Source organism: Pararge aegeria, chromosome Z (assembly GCF_905163445.1).
Source record: "Pararge aegeria chromosome Z, ilParAegt1.1, whole genome shotgun sequence".
NCBI classification, from domain to species: Eukaryota; Metazoa; Arthropoda; class Insecta; order Lepidoptera; family Nymphalidae; genus Pararge; species Pararge aegeria.
In genome coordinates this window covers 23,539,422-23,558,049 of record NC_053208.1, presented here as the reverse complement: position 1 = coordinate 23,558,049, position 18,628 = coordinate 23,539,422, and the positions used below count along the sequence as shown (strand labels likewise).

The following is an 18,628-nucleotide window of genomic DNA, read 5'->3' as shown; positions in this document are numbered from 1 at the left end:
CTTAATTGAGATGAAATTATTTGTATAAGAATTCATAATGTTTGATTTTTTTTTACATAAAAAAAAAACAAAAATACCTACCTAATAACCTATGTAGGAAGATAAAATCAAAAACTACGTTTTGTTACTTAAATATAAAAGTTTTACTTTATTTTTTATGTTTTTACGTTGTATGATATTTTGTCGCTGAATTTTTTGTAATGCCACTCAAGCTCTACATATTTTTCTTTAAAAGACAGTCATTTATCTGTCATCGTTAAAGCAGCGTTCGTAAGAAACGGTTTCATGCGATCTTATCACGAAAAAGTCTTTTAATTTTACAGTTTAAAATACCTTTGACCTATGACACTCTACACTACTACAAGAATAATACAGTTTTTAATTTGAATATATTATTTTTTTGAATTTATTATTATATATTTCAGTTTTTGCAAACCGAATTTAAAGCTGCGTTGTTAAGTATTTATTACCGTATCTTCTTAGCGGTCACCAAATAAAATTTGTGTTGCTTGATTTATAATATTTACCTATGTACTATTTAAACAATCTTTTCGATATCCCGCATATCTCCACCGTCGCATATTTTGTCGGCAACTCGCCTGTAGTTAGTAGCAGCAACACCAGCTTTCTCACCGGCCACCGCAAACTTGGATCCAGATGTCTACAGCTGCTCGCACCATCTCATCCGGTCCCGAGTACTCAGCGCTGCTTTTGCATCGGACTCATACTTTGCGTGGCAGATCAGAGTCAACGATTTGTACGAGGTCGTTGATCTGTATCTACGTGGTCGGTGTTTTAGCTTGAAAAGGTTATTTAGCACCCAACGTTCGCAGAACACATCGGTCAGCCACTGTGCTGCTCGTCTGGAAGCTCTGAGTGTCGCGCTCACCATATTCTTCTGCCTGTCCTTGTCCGTTTCATAATCACAGTATTGGTATTACACTAAGTGACAAACTTGGTGAAAGTTGAGTTCTTCATTCATGATTTTAGGTAAGGCTCGATTATATCCCTTAACCCATTTATGCACCTTTTCAGTGACGACAAAGAAGGTGATGCCGATCAGCTAATTTTACTCTATTTATAACTTTTATTTTCACCATCCTATTGCCGGCAATTATTATACAGAAGAAAATGTTATATTAGGTTTTTATAAGATAATTTTATATCAGGGCTACATTCAATAGAAATAGACACACAAATAATAATATCTGCCACTGAATTTTATTACATATAGTTTGAAGGTTGCTGTCTGAAATCCAGCCATTGTGATTCAGATATGTGTATGGTAATGTGGCATTGTAGTCGTCACTTCTTTCAAATGATATTAAAATGGATATTTCGGTAAATAAAATACAATCAACCGATAAATCTTATGAGCTGTATGATGAAAAACAAGATATTAGACTCTAACTTTCCTTGAAATTGTGGGGTTGAATTGGGTTGTTCTGTTCTGTGTAAAAGCTCTACTGTAAACTATTATCGAAAACCGTTCGGTAGTTTTTGCGTGAATGAGAAATAAACGTGCAGACATCCATCCAAACGAACTTTCGTATTTTTCATATTAATAAAACAGTAAGCAGTGGCCCTAACCTAACAGGATAATGGCGCAAAACCTGCTATACACATAGCTCTAAACTTAGTTTAGTTTTATATTAGTCAGGTAAAAAATAGTGACATACTTTTCCATAAAGAACTTAGAGAAAAGAGTGGCACTATTTTATGATTTGAAAATTTTAACTAGTTTTACAAAATAATCAGCACCACTTTAATCCTTACTTTAATGCAATGAGCATGTAAACAATAGTGCAATAATTCTTTTAGGTATCGTTTCTTATCGTATACCTCAGAGTAGAGAAACTCACAACCGCACCCACAAACTTTGCATGATTAAAGCCACGTAGAAAACTACGAGAAATTTTGATGGCTAGGTGACAGTTATTAATAAAAGTTATATATAGTGCGATAAATATTTTAGTTTAATAAATATAGAACGGAAATATGATAAAATTATTTACTTTTTTGCGGTAGGTGATTTCATTTTAATTTCACGAAACAATGTTTAGCTTTCTCGTGGCCCTTGGCCCCTTGTCCTTCCTAACATGCAATTCTGGTAATATAAAGCTTGGCAATTTATTTAAATATCCCAAACGTTGGCGTGGTGCCGTTGTCTAACCAAAGTTTGTATTTTTTAATAGAACGGCACGACAGCGCAAGCCATCATAGGTACTCGCATCTGCTGGCTTATTTTTATATTCTGAAATGCCGTCCACCTTAATTTTTCTATTTATAATATTAGTTACTATAATAGGAATAAAAAACGCGGCGTGATGAAACTAAATTTAAAAGCAGGGCGACTGTAGTGGAATTAATTCAAATAGTTAGGTGGTATACAAGTCCTTTTGTCGGTGGAAAAGTACCAAGAATGGGGGTCCATATTTCCAAGCTTTTCTGATTTTATTTTTCTTTTCTGATTTTGAATCAGACAGATTCTGAAGCTGATAACTGATCCATATTGTTGCCATCTGAACAGACTATCGTAGAATAAATTTATTTGTTACAGTCATGCTCCGCTTCGAATTAATAGAAACTATATCAGTACTATAATATGGAAAGAAAATGTCTGGGAAAACTATCTCAAGCAAATTCCAAGAAGCATAGAGCTAAAAAGGTTTTTTGGACCATCTGCTGAAGAAGTAAAAGCTTGTTCATATTTAAAAAAAATGGAGTCTTTGTGATGTTCTGTTTAGTGGCAACATTAATAATAACGGACATTTTCTTTATTTCGTAACAGTCTCTTAATTAAACATTAAAGGGGTTTGAATACTTCAATATGTTACTTAAATTGAAATGTACCTACATTAGTAGGTAAATTACAATTTATGATCGTCTGACGACCGATGCTATATTATTTTGATATTTTTAAAAAACCTCCTTGAAATGATGATTATGATACAAAAATTTAATGTTTTAAAATAATCTATTAAAATACAGACAGGCTACTTTTTGTCCCATTTTAATAAAAGCAGTCGAAGAACGCGGGCAACATAAATTAATAAAACTAGTTCTTGGTAATTATGGCTTTAATATTAATTGGAGCAAGCCCTCATTCAAGCCCAGAGATACAAAAACTGGGAACACGACTAATATTAAAGCATTAAAAACCATCCACTTCATTCGATTTAGCAGTTACTAATTATTTTACCTCCAGAGTTCTAATCGTTTAACTTAAAATGGGGAAAATGCGAAAAGTTTGTGAGCTAGCAACATTTGCGGGTGCGAAGTGAGACGTGCGTGGAGCGTTTTCACTGTTTTTGGACATAATAATGGCGGAATGAGGGTTCCGTATGGTCTTAATTCTGTATTCAAGCCTTATTTCAGTTAGTAAAGGAAGTCAATTTGGAGAACAAGACGTGTCTCATGACAGGTGCAAGTGGAAGTATTGGATTAGAGTTGACACGCTGTCTGAGCTTACGTGACTGCAAAGTTCTTATGGCGTGTCGAAATGTATATAAAGCATCACAGGCCACAAAAAAAATCTGCGAGAAAAACGAACGACTCACTTTTTACGATGTGAACCTAGCATCTTTAGCATCAGTAAGAGAGTGCGCGAATCGTTTACTTGCAAATGAAAAGTAATTTAACCCTCTTTTACTACATTTAAAAAAGGAAATTACTATTTGTTATTTGCATAGTAGGTAATATCGAGATATTTTTCGTAGGAAAATTGATATTGTTATTCTAAACGCGGCAACGTTTGGTATACCATGGACACTAACGGAAGATAAACTTGAAACAACGTTTCAAGTCAATTGTCTCAGCCAATATTATTTATTGCTTCTAGTGTCAAACATACTCGCTCCTGATGCACGTATTGTATTCACTTCAACTGAATCGCATAGGTTAGTAGAACTAAACAACTTTCTATCTTATCTTTAGCTATGGAATGGATAATATACGTTTACTTAGTTGTTAGAGAAGAAAATATTTTTTCAGGAACATAAGGTGGCCATCGGAAAATATTCTACTGCCAATTTTAGACAACGTATCGCTACCTAAACATGAGTATACTTCGATTAAGTCGTACAATATATCGAAACTGTGCGGCATACTACTAATGCATTATTTGAGCAACCAGTGGAGTAGCACTGAGAGGTCTGTGTTCTGCGCACACCCCGGCTCTTTTATCAAGACTGGTTTATGTAGCAATTGGTGGGTCTACGAGTTGCTGTACATCTTTATGATTCCGTTTACTAAGTCTGTTGTAAGTATTAAGTACCATATTATACATATACTTAGATAGTTATTAGATGTGAGTCGGAAGTCACAGTTCAGCTATCTGTATATTATAAGTATTTATATGTATTATATTCATAAAAATATTCATCAGTCATCTTAGTACCCATAACACAAGCTAGGGGCTAGATGGCGATGTGTGTATTGTCGTAGTATATTTATAGTATATTTATTATATTACAGTTCAGCTAGGTAGGTCAATTTCCGAGAAAAAAGCCAATCACTGAATTTAAGACCTAATGAAAATCTCGGTCTGTGAGCTTCAGTTTGCTATAATATCTTCGTGCCTTTTTGGACAATTGCACTGGAAAAATCTACTTTTAAAATTTTCTATTGCCCAACAAATCTTTCATGTTCCCAAAGAGTCATATATTCAAATTACTTTCTATCAGAAATAAATTAAAAATTTAAATGTTAATAAATTGGGGAACAAGTAATTGTTGTTCCTTGTTCCCCAATTTATTAACATCTTGGTTATTCTTATGTCTACAGTTTTATCAATATCTGAGAATATCTGAGAGTGTTTGTTTACATGAACGCGCTTATCTCAGGATCTACTGTTCCAATTTGAAACTTCAAATTTGATTTAAGATTCTTTCAGTTGTGGATAACCCATTTATCGAGGAAGGCTATAGGCTTTAGCCTATATATCATCAAGCTAAGACTAATAGGAGCATATAATGAAGAAAGCTTCAATATCGGGATATTTTGTTCCTTTTGAGAGCTTCTGCTGCGTGTAAACGGTTAAATAGATAAAATCGTTTAAAAGTTCTAAATAAAGTCCGCGATATATGTCGATCTCTTAAGGTTTTACTTACACGTGGAGGAAGTTGCAAAGGACCTTTATTTACCTTTAATATTATATTATCGAAATGCGATCAGTACAAAATACATTCAGTAAAGCTTACGGTAGTCCAGGGACTTTTCGCCTGGTCCTTATAAGGAAGATGCCTTGCAGAATGTAGGTAATTGCATCGTAGCATTTCACGTTGCAGTTCCTGAATTGCGAATTTGTTTTTAAAGATTTGTGTAAGCGCCTATACTGTTCGTGTGTGATTTTCGATATGATTTATTCATAATATTCTTTTTCCAGGTTCAAGGCGCTAGTACGATTATTTACTGTGCAACCTCTCCAGAACTCAAAGGATTGACTGCAGCTTATTTCAAAAACTGTAGGCCCTATGACGAAAGCGATCTGGCTAAAAACTTTTGCATGTCCTATAGAATTCACGATCTATTAATTGATACATTACGTGAACGCGTTGCTGACTTCGACAAGATACTGTGTGACTTTAAGTCTAGTCGAAAGCTTTAAATATAACGGACCATTTATAACGTGACTTAATTTATGTACCGACGTACCTAATTATTAACCTATTAATTGTTGATTACCAGTATAGTGAAAAGTATATTAGGTAGGTTATTGTCGAGTCCGGTCTTAGTTTTCGAGTTTCAATAAATCAATAAGCAGAATACTTTGTTATTTTTATGTTGCGAAGTAGATTATTGACCAATTCGTAAATTAAATTGTTATTCGTAAAGTGATGTAATGCAACACGTATTCAATTTAGTATAGGGTTACAGGGAAGGGTAAATTATGACGATTTAAAAATAAAATGCGATAATAACATTATCACATTAAGGTTCCAGAGATTTTTAGATCTTAGCCTATTAATTACCTATAGCTAGGCAGAGACTTCCTCTGCTGCAGCACAGCTTTGTTTATTTTTCTATTTACCATTCTCTATAGACGAAAATATTTCAAGACTAAACAATGAAAATGTTAGCCTACTTTGACAAACAATACTCGCTGAATGCGGCTGAATGATAAATGGCAAACTGAAACTGATGATAAAATCTAAAATTAGCCTTATAAAACAGCACCTAGTGTCAAGAACCAAGATAACTGTAGTTTTTACTACCCTAAAAATAGAAAATATATAATTTTGGTAGATAAACCATTAACAGGATCGGCAACATTGATGCCCATTGCCAAAAAAAACTAAATTAAAACAGAAAGTTCTGAAATAGTGCTATCTCTTTCACTGTGTTATTTGTGGAAAAGGATAGCACTATTTTTAGGTATGTTAATTTAGTTTAGAGAAATGTGTTTCTGCAATATACCAATTACAATAAAGAGTGCTCAGGCTCCGTAGACGTAAGAAAGGTCAATGCAGATTATGGATAGGGATCTAGGGTTAAGTAATGAACATAGAATATTCTAGTAATAATTAATAAATTTTTAAGGAGCCAACCTTATTTATTAATATTCTGTGCTTTTTATTTCTGAGTTCTCACGGGAACCATAACCGTGTACAGCTTCTGATTTATTTAAGTTTATCTCGATCTAAAAGCACTGCTAAAAAAAATTATTCTTTGGGTTTGTGTGATAAACTCTTAGGTTAAAATATTTAATCCTCTAATCAGTATCTTTAAGTATCATATGGTTTTAGTTTGTTATCTATGCCTCCATCTATTTATGGCTGTTTGTCTGTGGCACGTGCTTTCGTGCCTGATGCCTGTGTTCAGGCGACCGCTTTAAATTTTTCGATTGTGTTTTTATAAACTCATTTTAAAATTTTCTATTATTTATATCTAGGTAACAGGTTGAACTTATTTAGAATATCAATTCAGATGGTCGCTTTTCATTAGTATTCAGTATGGTGCCAAAAGGCATCGTGTAAGAAATAACCAACACTGTACACTACTAATTCCCGACAACTAACGACGTAGCTGTACTACGTTTAAGTTTTACTATCATAGGTGAGTGAATCTTGTTTACTACGAGAAGGTAACTACTTAATCAGAGATTATTTTATTATAGTACCTTATACTTTCGAATTTAATATGTTTCGAAGAATAACTTTCTATGCATGTGTTTTGTATTAGCGATTCCATACGTATCGTATATCATCAATTTTTAGCGATGTTTTATTTAAAATCTGTTCGGTAAGAAACGATTATTCTTAAAAATGTTTTCGCGATGCTGTCGTCTAATTGCGATACTAACCACGTACATAAGTAAAGTAGAACGGTAACGTTCTCAGATTAGACTTTGACACCAGATCTGCATGTGTGAGTGTGTGCTGTGAATGTGTACGTCCGGTTGTCGGCTACGCGAATGTTTTTGGAACGATTTCTCTTAAAACCTCGCTCCTTTCGATGATAAAAAGTTATGTTATTATATTCTTAAAATCTGATTTCTTTAATAATTTTTGTTTTGTTTTTGAAGCACAAAAGCTTGAATTTCCTATATTGGCAGTGAAGGCGACTTTGATCCTTTTTTTAATCACGCGGGAACTGTTTGATTCCGACATAAATTCCTAACATCTTCAGGAAGCTATATCTATGCTTATTTTTGGCAAAATTGGTTAATTTTTAAGTTATTCATAGATAACAAGGCTTAGGTATTTTTTTAATAACAAAATCATTAACACAACAATAACCTTAATATTGGTGGTTGTCTGGTATAAAGAGCCCAGTCCATCTTAATGATGCAAACTATATAAGTGCATAATTTTATCAAGATTAGCGAAGGGGTTGAATAGTACATAGAAAAAAAAAACAAATAGTTTATTTCTCTATTGTACTTGTAATATTAGTATTGATATTTAATTATGGGCACAGTACTATGATGTAAGTTAAGATTTAGAGGCAATTTAGAAATTATCAATTACCAAATCAACTCCTCATAATACTATTCTTTCCCACTAAGCACATAGGTTGTCTCCTCCAGGTTATATATATGTATGATAACTGTTATGTATTGATAACATTATACTTCATTTCTAATTAGTCAACTTGGAATAGTTTGGTGAGGGTGGCATTAAACATTACTTATAATAATTTGTTATAAAAACTACACTTGCCATTTTTGCTAAAAACTTAAGAAAAAGCATTACTATTCATAACTGTTAGGTTTAGTTTACATTTTTACTTTTTTGTAAACTATATTTTGCTTTTATTTACTATATATGTACAAACGTTAGACATTTTTTGTTTAACTGCTTGTTACAAACTCAAAGGTAACTTCTTTAGCCCCACAAAATGCCACACTATTTACAAGTTTCTCTAAGACTAACTCTTTTCTCTTATTAAATTTTTTATTAAAAACGGTAAAAACTTTCTGAAATAAGATTCTCTTAATCATAAAATATAATCAAGTGAAAAAACTAATTACATTAATGATATGCAAATGGTATGAATTTCTTTGTAATTATGACATTGCTGAATAAAATATGAAATTTGCATAATTTTTTAATGATTATACTAGTACAAATAATAGGATTTGGTTTGTTAAATATTATACAATATAATTATTTAAGAAATTAAAATACTACTTACTTGTTTTAATGGTGAAGCAAAATGTGAGTAAACCTGCATGCCAGATATCTCTGTATGTTCTCAAAGTGTGTGTATTCTGCCAAGATGCACACTAGCATGGTGGACTAAGCTGCCAAACCCTTATCATTCTGAGAGGAGACCCGTACCCTGTAATGGGGTACAAACTTAGGCAGGTATAAAAATGGGGAAGAAATACCTTTTCAACCAAAATGATCTTTAAAAATTAGGAAAATTTAAATGATAAATGAGCAGATAGTTTATTTTTCTTACTTAAAAAAGAAACACTCATATCTTGAAAGTAGGGAATGTCTGAATATTAATAAAACAAATACAAAAAAAATTAGGGCTATTATGATCTTTTGAAGAAAATATATATTACTAGGTTTTGCTCGAAACTTCACTCATGTTTAGTTACATTTTTGATTTGGTAAATTTTAACTACTGTTAGTTAAAAAATGTCTAATAGAAAAATATAAACGTAAATTACTTAAAAATTCAGAGACCTTCATATAAATTTTCATCCCCTATTAGCCATTGAATGGAATTTTTTAAATTTGTGCAATATGTTTTCGTTATTTTTAATCGAAAACCAAAGTTTTCTGGATGTAACTTGAAAAATCATCCCCCATTTAACCCTCTTAGGGTTTGAATTTTCAAAAATCCTATGTTGTAATAACTATCTGTGTGCAAAATTTCAGCCCGATCCTTCAAGTGGTTAAAGCTGTGTGTTGATAGATCAGTCAGCGAGTCTTTGCGTTTTATATACAGATTTCTTGCGAATGATTTACTACCACACAGTATATATTGCGGTTGCGAACAACTATATTGAGTATAACCAGCTGTATTAGTCTATTCACTTTATAAAGCATAGCGATTTGAGCTTCTTAGTGTGGCTTCGCACTACTATGTCTGGTGTGTGAAAATACCAAAGAATTTGTGGAGCTGCTGTTTCGAAAGCATCCCTATGCTGTGTCCTTTGTTTAGTCTATCTTTTTTATCATAGTATATAGTGTATCCTATACACTTATGAATATATATTTCTTATTACGGAACATAATTAAATGATATTTTTCATCCATCTGGGTATGAGATACAGTTTAACAATATGTGGCAGTCTCATTTACATCATAAGACTCCCGTGAATGCCTGTCTAGATCTTCCAAATTCGATTGCAACACGTTCAATATTTATCGTGATCCTGGGGGTCAGATGTCAAAGACACTGTTCATGACAAAGCTTCCTGATACACAACTATACCTATTCGCTGAAATAAGCAACTTGAGTGTCATTACAAATTCAGCCAATAACAATAGCGATTATCGCAATCTGATAATCACAACGTGCTCGCGTTTTGCTTCGCGTTTTTTGGATCACGTTTCGTGATACAAGTAAATGTCTCATGATTTTATTATTTTAATTATAGCGTTTTAACCAACAGTGGGAGGAAATATCAAATTTCTAAATTAAAAACTGCACAATAATTTCGGAACCGATAGGATTTGAACCTGTGACTCTCTGGTTATCGCGGCCTGAGCGCTTTACGACTGAGCTTCGGCACTCATTCCGCCGGTACTGAAATAATTTGTTATAACCACTTTTACACTTATAAATTGTCTTATAATAACCAATGGTGCCAATTATCTTTTCCCAACAAACTAAACTTAAATAAGAAGTTCATAAATAGTATTGTCCTTTCCCACAAAGCACATAGTGAAAAGGATTGCACAATATTTAGAGCAATCAATAATTTATTAACACAATTGTAATGCTGTAAAAAATTTTGTAAAAGTAAAGCACAATTCAGACACTTGATTTTGTTTAAACAATTGTTCACACCAGAATAGTCACCAATGTTCACTGCTAGACTGCTTCATATTTATTATTGTTTACATTACGTTTCTATGGTATCTTATTACATTTATTGTGAGCGACAGGAATGAATCACGTTAATAATAGTGCTGCAAGCGAAGACTGTTAATGCCATATATTAAAGTGCGATCCGAGATAGTCACTGAAAAATAAGTTTAGAGGAGTAAAAATTTAACATCTCTTATGACATAATGGAGTAAAGTTTCAGTAGTACGACTGATCTCCTTTCCTTTCAGCATATTTTATCATAGAAGCTGTGAACAAATATAGTAGAAAATTTTATTTTTAGAAAAATTCGAGGTGTGCTTTAATTTAAGTCCAATTTTTGGTGCTGAGTCGTTATTATGAGTTTGATATTTTTTATTTGGCTTCAGGCAATATATAATACCAATCTTAAGAAACTGTGACCTAAATATAAAAATATCTAAACCTAAAAAAGGATTTTTGGCCTCGCTTCCCTATAGCGACTACGGCCAAAAGTCCGCACTAAGGAACACGTCCTTGCACCTTGATATATATGGTACGCGAAGGCCATGGGGTCTTTAAATATCTTATCAATTGTTATTGTAAAGTCAATATCTTCTGGATATGCTCCGGTGTCCAAGCGAAACGTGCCTAGGCAGTACACTACGGAAGATCTGTTTGGTGTGGAGTATAAAGATTTTAGGAATTATTAATTGCACCGCACCGATGCTCATCCTTTCGCGGACCAAATGAAGCTGAATCTTGTATATTATGGAATTCCACAAAGTAACGACTGCTTCTGTCCAATATTTATAAATATAATTTAAGAATTAAAAGTTCTACGGTTTTAAATATATTGTAAATGTCAACTAGTAAAACCCTTTCATTTGATACACATATTGAAGAAGCCAAGAAAAAAAAAACTAATTCGCCATTTTGTGGTGGCCGCCATCTTGGATTTGAAATTTATATTCAGACCCGTCAAAGTATGTAAAAGTGTAGTCAAATAAGTTATTGCTTAATCCTTTTGCAGGTGGGTCGTGAACCAACATGGCGGAAGCGCATTCTGCGGTCGCGTTCTCGTTCGCGATCACCCACGACGGTTGGGACGTGAACTTTGACCGCGAGGTCCTCTACTTGGTGTGGGAGTCGGGGTTACGCTCGTGGAAGAAGCGACTGGCTCGATTCAGGGTGAGTCATCCTAGATCATGCTCCAGTCTATTAATGTCCGATTAGTGTGCTCAGAGGACATACTACCAACGCTTAGAACATTATTGCTTTGTTAATTTCTTTCAGATTAAAATCCTTACTAGCTGTTGCCCGCGTTCTTTGCCCGCGTTTATTACGGTTGCTACGGTTATTATGGTTTTCTACAACACCCGTAAAAACTTTTTCTTATATTCTCCGACCTTTCAACTCTACGCCGAAAATAAAGTCGATCGGTAGCTTACTTAGTGCGTAAAGGAACGACAAACAAGCAAAAGAACACAATAACACATTTATAAATATATATTATGACAATACACACATTGTCATTTAGCCCCAAAGTAAACGTAGCTTGTGTTATGGGTACTAAGATAGCTGATGAATATTTTTATGAATATAATACACATAAATACTTATAATATACAGATAAACACCCAGACACTGAAAAACGTTAATGTTCATCACACAAACATTATCCAGTTGTGGGAATCGAACCCACGGGCTTGGACTCAGAAAGCAGGGTCGCTGCCTACGGTACGGTAGGCGGGATTCGCCGTACAAATGTATTCCTCCATTTCCTACCTGGATAATGCCTCTACAGAGTCTCCAGCAATCAATTTTTTCAATCTTCTATCAAATCAAAGCCTAGTGTTGTCTACACTTGACTATCATTTTTTTTTGTTGAAAAGCTAGTTCTATAGAAAGTATGACCGTCTGAAATGACCAATAATAAGCCGTCCTTACCACCATGTTCAGAGGTCTCATAGACGAATATGAAAATGAAAAACAAGACGGAAAGAGAAAACGACGTTAATCTTAATTAAAATTCTATAATTAAATCGGTTCGGTTTTCTAATCCAATCGGTTTTTGGTGGAGAAACCCGGAGAATACGAAACGTCAATATCGACATCTTTCTTTAAAATATCATCTAAGTTGTCCTAGCTATACATAGCATAGCATAGTCAGCATAGCATAGTCTTAAAAGTTACAATCAGGGTTCTGTAGACAACAAGAACACTAGTAGATTTGCTATGTCCGTCCGTATTGTCGGTCGGTTCGTTCGCAGCTTTCCTCGGATACTCTTGTGTACACAATAATTACACCGACAGTGTGGTAAAATGCAATCATGAAAAAATACGCTTTTGGTACCTCGTATGTACCCAGAATAATTAATTTTCACTACTTGAAGGGACACGTTTAGTCAATCAAAAAATATAAAGGTAAAGAAAAATCTGTTTGAACAGCAATTTTCTTTACCTCTATGTAAGAAATAAAAAAATACAAACCTTAAACAACAATCTCTTGCCGGTGGAAATACTTACAGATCACTGCAAAAATATCTAAAATACAATTTCAGAAGTAAGATTTGAATCTTGTGTTCCTTTTGTAGTGATGCTGAACTATCGATAACTGTATGACTTTAGTATCGATACTTAAGAAAATTTTAATAGGGATATTCTTCATATAGTAATAGTTAAAAGGGTAAAGTAATCACTTTTACTCCTAAACTAAAAATATTGACATCTAAAACATTTGCGCATTGTGTTTGATTTTAATTTATAATTATGTGATTAAGGAGGATATATTAATTTGAGCTTTTTGGCATATTATTTAAGATAATGATACGTAGTGCCTTTTACTCCGGAAGATTATAGATATTTGATTGATATTATTGAAATTCAGCTGGAAAGCCATAAGTCTGAACCATTGATAATGTCGATAGTATCAAAACTTTTCATGCAGACTGATCTATAGTATCGATAATATCGATACTGTTGCCTCATACTATAATATTGATAGTATACTATTGATTGGTCGTAGACTATCGATAGGCTATCGATAGATTACTGAGTATCGACTTTCAATTATGACGTCTCCGCTGCGATATATAGGTATTTATTGTTCGAAAACTATTGGTAATATCGATTCTTTACACAATTCGATGTGTAGTATATATAATAATGATAGTTTTGTAATAGCAGTAATTTATAAACTACACGTTGCCGTGTTCCATCGATAGACTGTCGTTAGTAAAGCCTCAATCAGCATCACTTATACCATACATATAAGTGGATCATCAGTGCGCGCTGAAACGGACGCGTGCCGGGCTCATACACCTGGCCACTAGTGTATTGGACCGAGCTAGAGTACTCCGTTTCTCTTGCTATGGCGGAAAACAGTGGAAGCTTTTGGGAATTGTTTACCAGTTATGGACTCTCGGTGAGATCGAACTATAAATATGTAATTTTCTTGTCGCACTGCCTATCAAACTTACAAGGTTTATGTTATTAAAACAAATTTTCCAGACTCGCAATAATAATTCCATACGAATTATTTTGGAAAAAAGTTACTCTTTATTAATCATTTCACGCGGTTTTTGGTTAGTTTTGTGTAAGGGATGAAAGTATTTGTAGCGAATGTTTACAAATTATTGGAAAAAAGTGACCGCCTGTGATTATGAAATAATTGCCGCTTTTTAGTACACTGCAGTACAAATAAATGCTTCCTATTAGAGTTCACAATATGGTTAGTTTAACCGAAACATACATTTTGAAAACACATGTTTAGTAAACGGATTTCAACGAGACGATTGACGCATGTAGAGGATTATTCAGGGAGTGATGTAGGATTTGTATTGCAAGACTATTTTTAAGTTTGAATATTTAATATTTAAATTACCACAAAGTATCTGCTAAAAGTTAGTGTAGAAAGCGAACGCGAAATCCCAGGCAACCGATAGTAGTGAATAATTATGGTGATTATATAAAATAGTGAACTTTTTACAATACATGATAGTACGTTTGAAAGTATCGGTCGTTTTTTAAAAGAATCCTTAAAAAGCATGGAATTGCATCAACTTTTTGAGAGTAACTATGACGCATTAACTTTGCAAGAAATAATTATTAATCTGGAAGATAGTTTTTATAAATTGAACTAGTTCTAGCTATGCCAACTTCTTAAAGTTTCTATCAGAACACTTATAGTTTGGCTATGTCCGTCCGTATTATATATCTGTCCGTTCGCAGCTTACCTCGGATACTCTTGGGTATTCTCGTATGTGTCTCGTTTTTGTGAAACATTAACTTTACAAGAAATAATTATTAATGTGGAAGGTAGTTTTTATAAATTTATCTAATTTCTAATCCTACTAATATTATAAATGTAAGTTTGTATGATTGGATGTTGGCTACTCTTTCACCCAAAAACTAATTCGACTTAAATCTAGAATAGAAATAGATTATATCTACTCTGAATTAACACTAAGCAAGAAAAATTTGACACATACACGCAAATAAACTCTTTGATAAGCATTTTTTGGATTATATTTTGTTTGTAAGAAACAGGCAAATTTACAGTCTTATTGTCTTTGACATTATAACCATAATTTAAATTAATTATGTGTTCCTTCAGTTATATTTAAGTCACATAGAGTAGTTTTCGATATTATAAAAGTATTATCAAAATTTATATCTAGCCGTGCCACCCCGAGGCGGGTCGATAGTTTCAATAAATATATAATTGCGCCCGATTCGGACTACGTGTAAGAACCCCGCTGCAGCACGTCAAATCAATATGCGCTCAAGGTTATTTTGGCGTGCTCATAAGCGTTAATATTGAATTTTTCAATCAATTCGTCTATTTCCGTTTTTCTTAGGCATGCAGGCTTCCTCACGATGTTTTCCTTCGCCGTTAAAGCAAGTTATAGTTAATTCCTTAAATTAAAAAGGCACCTAATTCCGGGGATCGAACTCGGTCCCAGCGAAAGGGAGGCCGAAGTATTAACCACTACGCTATCATGATCATGATCTGCAGCCTATTGACGTTCCACTGCTGGGCAAAGGCCTCGCCCGGCGTAGTAGACACTGTTTTAGAGCATAGACCCACAATGCTCCAATGCATGCTGGTGGGTGGACCCGAGGGAAAATTGAAAATTGTTTACGAGCTAAGCCGCGGGTAGACAGCTTTGAAATTTGGTATGGATGTCATCTACGCTATGGAAAAGAACATGTACTTTCTATACCGATCTCTTTAATAGTTCCCGTGGTAGAATTAAAAATTATTATCGAGCGAAGCTTGAAACCCAATTCTGAAGTTCACGCAGACGAATTCGCGGGTAGAAGCTAGTAAAACTATATAATATGGCGCCTCCTTGGTTGTAAAGAATTAAATCGATGATTGAGTGTATAGCAGTTCTATGATTAAATGGTTACATATTAATGTTCAAATAGTTCAATGATTACGGTTTAAATGATTAAAGTATGTCGAATTAGAAGTTGGACTTCATTAACCCAAAGTTTAAAAGCTCGAATTCAAATGTAACAGAGTTATCGGTCGCTTAAACGAGAAATAAAACAATTGACTTTATCGAGGTGTTACGAGTAGGAGTTATGCGCGTTCTCACTAAACCTAGAAAACGCTTCGGATGCCTAATGATGTAGATTTTGCTTCGAGAAAAAATACTTTCCACCAACTACATAGTGACTAACGACGTAAGGCGCCATTTAAAGTTACGACTCGATTCGCGAGTCGTAACATCGATCGTAAAAATCGATCGCAATTTTCCGGTGCGTATTATTTAAGGAACTCGTAAACTAACATTTAAAAAAGTATTTTTGAATCCTGAAACTAGATTTCGCATGCTTTCCAGAAAAATATGAAAATCCCTCAGGCGTAAAGCTTTACTCAAGTAGTTAAATCCGTTAAATCAAGTGCTATTTAATTGCTTGGAACGCACATAAAGATTATGATTATAAAATCAATTTGAATTAAGGCAAAAACAAACGTGATAAGAAAATTTGGTATCGGTATAGTATGTGATCAAGTGTAAAACCGCCCATGGCTTGTACTTCTACTATCATTAAATTTTCTTGAGTTTATAAGGTCATGAAATCATTATGTCGTTAAACTGCTGAACGTTCGTCACTAGCCTATTCCACAACAGTCCACTGCCCACTGTTGGACTAAAGGTCTCTCCTAACGGGAGCGCTTGCCAATAATCATCACGCTGGGCAGTAGGGTGAATGATCGCGGTAGTTGGCCGCCCGTCGCACATTCCCGTTAGTCGCATCGTACGACACCCGCGAGAACAGGAGAGTTAATTACTTCAATCCTTATACTCCACACTAACCAGATCTTCAGCAATGTACCCTCTACACAAGTTTCGCTACGGAGCATCCTTATAAAGGATGCTCATATAATCCTTATATATCCTTAAAAAGGGTTAGGTTACCTAAATTACCATGAAACGTACGAGAAGCTCGCGATTTAACACTCGTTTAAACGCTTGTGTTCGCCATATTCCTCTATGCATCGGAAACGTGGATCCTGCGGGAGAGTGAGATGTGGTGCTGGAGAAGAATGTTAAGAATACCTTGGAATGCATTCCGGTCCAACAAAGTCCAAGGCTCGTATTCTCTCTTTCTTTGGTCACGTATCTAGAAGAGACAACGACTCCATTGAACGTCTGTTTGTCCAAGGAAGAATCGAGGGCACCAGATCACGCGGAAGATCGCCCATGGAGTGGCTGACCAAATAAAAGCTGCAGTGGCTGTCCCCTTACATGAGTGTGCCAGAAAAGCGGCTGCCAGAGAGGAGTGGCGATGGATAGTCAAGCGTGCCACGACACTTAAGTGACGACCATGACCACTGACAAGAGCGAACCGACTGCGAAGTAAAATGACGACATGCAGATAAAACAATCAAACTTACGAATTAAAAAGAGAAATTCAGAGTATACTATTACAGTTAAAGTTTTGTGTAACCGTTCACTTAGTGTACCTTACCGGATATACTTCGGTGAGTGTGCTCATTAACTTCAAAATCTTGTTCCACCTTCCCCGTTCTACCACAGAACAGCGAGACAACTTGAGCGGTGGCATCCTTATGTGGTTGATATTCCATCAACACGCACGAAACGTTTTTTTATCCACATTTCTGATACGTGCCGGTAAGATGTGGAACGCCCTCCCGGCAACTGTGTTTCCTGCCACGTATAATTTGAGTACCTTCAAGGCTAGAGTGAATAGGCTTTTTTCTAGGCAAGCGTGCTCCAACCTAGACCTCATCATTGCTTTCTAACGGGCATGATTGTCGTCAATCGCTGGCCTATAGTTAATAAAAAAAAAAAACCTTCCAGAGCTGTGAGATCTATCTAAGCAAGATGTAGTAGCAAAATTGCTGAGTTTCTTGCCGGCTCTTCTCAGTGGAATTTTGCCTTCCGAACCGGTGTAGAGTCACTACAAACAGACTGACTTGACGTTTCAAAAGTTTGAATTTTGAAAACTTATTGGGAAGATTAAGATTCTTACTGTTTTTAGGATTTGTATATTCCAATATAGTTTTATTTAGGAACCTCTTAGTTTTTTTGATTTGAACTTGTAACGAATACAATCAAATTACTCGCAATTAGTGCAATAGCTTAGAGTGGAACCTAACAGAATACCTTCTCCAATTTTTTTAAAAAGTGTTTTTAGTCTACGCTATTGCCCGCGATATCCGTCCGCGATTATTAAGGATTTTAACAAATCCCACGGGAATCGTGGTCCTGGTAGCTTTCCTGGGACGAAAAGTAGCCTTTGTTACTCTGTCCTTTTAACTAACTCTTTAGCGCGTAAAGTAAGATTAGTTGCTTAGTTAGAACGTAAAGTAAGGCCTAACTAAGAAACTAACAAACAAACAACTTGGCATTTAAAATATTGGTAAGGATATACACTATACAGTGGTCTGTGTTAACAAGTAACAACAAACACTATTCCCCTACGAGTTATGACGCAATTGAAACCTTGCAGTCTAACAGATTGATTGAACATCTTGGGTGTAGATTGTATAAATGCTAGGTCGGCAGCGACAGATGTATTTAGGGTTGCCAAACGTCCCGCGTTACCGGAGCCATCATGATAAAGTTTAAGCTGGCACGCTTAGATAACGTGACCTGCATATATCATTACAATG

General features: G+C 34.7%; 2 protein-coding genes across 2 annotated transcripts in view; both read left to right on the top strand.

Annotated features, from left to right (window-relative positions):
- Nucleotides 1-2,008: 2,008 nt before the first annotated feature.
- LOC120636493 (WW domain-containing oxidoreductase-like) lies at nucleotides 2,009-5,735 on the top strand. The gene is made up of 5 exons (XM_039907998.1): nucleotides 2,009-2,024; nucleotides 3,379-3,632; nucleotides 3,720-3,899; nucleotides 3,994-4,261; nucleotides 5,387-5,735. Exons 2-5 carry the CDS (start codon nucleotides 3,418-3,420, stop codon nucleotides 5,606-5,608), a joined length of 885 nt encoding a protein of 294 aa, XP_039763932.1. The 5' UTR covers nucleotides 2,009-2,024; nucleotides 3,379-3,417; the 3' UTR covers nucleotides 5,609-5,735.
- A 1,065-nt stretch (nucleotides 5,736-6,800) lies between these two features.
- Nucleotides 6,801-18,628, top strand: part of LOC120636174 (carnitine O-palmitoyltransferase 1, liver isoform) — a 38,523-nt gene continuing 26,695 nt past the window's right edge. The window contains exons 1-2 of the mRNA XM_039907517.1: nucleotides 6,801-7,056; nucleotides 11,504-11,661. Of these exons, the coding sequence (XP_039763451.1) occupies nucleotides 11,521-11,661 (141 nt within the window). The 5' untranslated portion in view covers nucleotides 6,801-7,056; nucleotides 11,504-11,520. The remainder of the gene's footprint in view (nucleotides 7,057-11,503; nucleotides 11,662-18,628) is intronic.